At 39.8% G+C, this 2,648-nt stretch overlaps 1 protein-coding gene across 1 annotated transcript in view; it reads right to left on the bottom strand.

The window, feature by feature from the left end:
• Positions 1–2,648, bottom strand: part of LOC110289217 (baculoviral IAP repeat-containing protein 1a-like) — a gene marked incomplete at its 5' end in the record, with an annotated part of 23,306 nt that overhangs the window by 16,583 nt on the left and 4,075 nt on the right. The window contains 1 exon segment of the mRNA XM_021155364.2: positions 1,799–1,983. Within this exon segment, the coding sequence (XP_021011023.1) occupies positions 1,799–1,983 (185 nt within the window).

The raw sequence follows: 2,648 nt of genomic DNA, 5'->3' as shown, positions 1-2,648 counted from the left end.
GAAAAAAGAAAAAAGAAAAAAGAAAAAGAAACAATACCCACTGCTGAAAATCATCTTCTAACTCCAAAATTAGATGGAAATATTTCATTATTTATTTAGTTGTGTATGTATGTATGTATGTATGTATGTATGCATGTATGTATGCGTGTATGTTGAGGATAAGTCTTGCTATGTAACCGAGGCTAGTCTGAAACATGTGATTTAGAAAGAAATGGGCCAAAGGAATCTAGAGGCAGATAAGATAGGGTAATGGGAGGATAGTGGTGAACATGATTGTAACAGGCTGTAATGTGTGTGTGTGTGTGTGTGTGTGTGCGCGCACACACATCATATTATGTATACATTGTGATGGTTTGTATATGCTTGGTCCAGTGGTATGGCCTTGTTGGAGTAGGTATGTCACTGTGGGTGTGGACTTTAAGATCCTCACCATAACTGCCTGAAAGACAGTCTTCTAGCTGCCTTCAGAACAAGAGATGAAATTATCAGCTACTCCGGCCCAATGCCTGCCTGAATGCTGCCATGCTCCCATCTTGATGATACTGGACTGAACTTCTGGACCTGTAAGCCAGTTCCAATTAAATGTTGTCCTTATAAGGGTTGCCTTGGTCATGGTATCTGTACACAGCAGGACAACCCTAAGTAAGGCATACATATATATGTAAAGGTCATAATGTACATATATGAACATGTCATTACTGTATATAATTAATGTACACTAATAAGACATTTTTAAAAGAACATTTTTCATCATTTCTAATATTATAACCATTCTATATCAAAACCAGATAATTATTTAAAACATTAATTTTAAAGTTCAGTAATTAGACTTACATCAGTTTACATCAATATTACATAAGCATTGGATGCATACATAACACTTGTGAAGAGCTAAACAGAGACTGCAGACATCAACACTGTTGCAGATTTTCATGCCTTCAAAGGGATACCAGAGCAAAAGACTCTTGTTTCTTAGTTACAAGTGCTGGATTTTAAAATAGATTGATTTTAGGATAATCCATATTAAAGCATTTAATATAAAAGAAAACTGGATTTCTTCCTTCATGTTTCAGAGACTAAGACTCCATATTTAGACCACTGTGCTCAGGAATACACACTTTACAATGTGCATATACTAATATTATCTTTGAAGATTCTAATTACTAAGTAAAACAACAAATTTCATTCTATGGCTGAACANTTCTAGAGTTGTCTTGTGTGTGGAAGAGAAATGAAAATAACCTTGAAGAAGGGCAGAAAAGTGGGCAAGAGTAAATGAATAGTAAGGGATGACCTAGTGTGCCCAAGTCAGTGCTTCTGTCCCCAGCACTAGGAAAAGAAAACCACTTGGGAAGTCTCAGACAGCAGAAATAGAAAATACTAAAGGATTCCAGAAAGAGAAGAGGAAGACTAGTTTGTAATGAAAATAATCAGAAAGGCATGGGATTTCCAGATATGGTGGCATCCCTCAGTAATAACAGAACTTGAATGGCTGAGGCAGGAGGATCATGGGTTCAAGTCCTACTTGGGCGAGATAGCATCTCTATGATAGTTTGGGCTACATAGAGAAACCCTGTCTTTAAAAGTCTGTATATTGACCCAATCAAAACCAAGATGTTACGATGACAAGAAAAAAGCTGGAGAGGGAGAGTGTCATGGGATCAAGGGACAAAGACATAAGGATATGTGCTTCATAGAGAGAACAGAAGGGTGGGCAGAGACCATCCACAGGTAAGACATGGACAGTGAGGGAATAACAGTTGAAGCACATTCAGTCAAGAGACGACATTTTGCTCACTTGGGAAAAAACTTGGTGTGATCTTCTATTGGGTCGTCACCTTCTGTGCACTTCTCCATGCATCCTCCACAGGAAAAACACTGGACAATACCCTTTTTGCCTAGAAAAGGAATNGGGTCAGTTCAACAGCACATACAGCTGCCAACTCACAGGAAGACAACTCCAGATTTTCTAGGATAATCCTACTTTCATTTCCAGTTGGATTCTGTGGCCAAGTCATGCAGGAGGAAACAGTTCACACAGGACCCTTGGTCCTTCAGTAGGCTGGTCAGCCATAGTCACTGAATGTTCCTATGCAGCACATACTTTGATAAACCCATCATCCTAAATGATTTGCCATCAGATTCTGGAATGGGAGCTCCATGAGAGCAGAAATTCTGTCTGTTCTGGACACTAATGACACACTGGACATTCACAGACAAGCAACTGAAAAGCAAGTGCTTCCTGAGTAAATCAGAAAGAATATACTCATAGCTGGGGTGGGGCAGAAGAACAAATTTAAGAGTCTCTATGCAAGCTAGATTATGAAGAATCACTTGCCCCTCCCCACATCACTGCCAGCTATATTTAACTAGAATCAGAAGCACGTCGTCCATGAGACCTGAAGGCTGGCAAGGAGACAAGCGTTGAGACCATGTGGTAAGATCATCTGTGCCAGTGGGATGTGTCTGTTGGATGAAGTGGCTGCAGAATCCCCAGGTTCAGAGGCTGAACACTGAGGGAGCTATGGGAAACTGAGCCCCAAAGAGATCTACGACAAATGATAAAGACTAAAGGAAGATGCAAGAGGATTCAAATATATGGTCCACACAAAATACTGACTCTAAAGAGATGTTCAGCCTGAGAGCCC

This window comes from Mus caroli, unplaced genomic scaffold (assembly GCF_900094665.2).
Source record: "Mus caroli unplaced genomic scaffold, CAROLI_EIJ_v1.1 scaffold_15833_1, whole genome shotgun sequence".
NCBI lineage: Eukaryota > Metazoa > Chordata > Mammalia > Rodentia > Muridae > Mus > Mus caroli.
The sequence above is the reverse complement of the archived record's forward strand: the minus strand, read 5'-3'. Positions and strand labels throughout refer to the sequence as shown.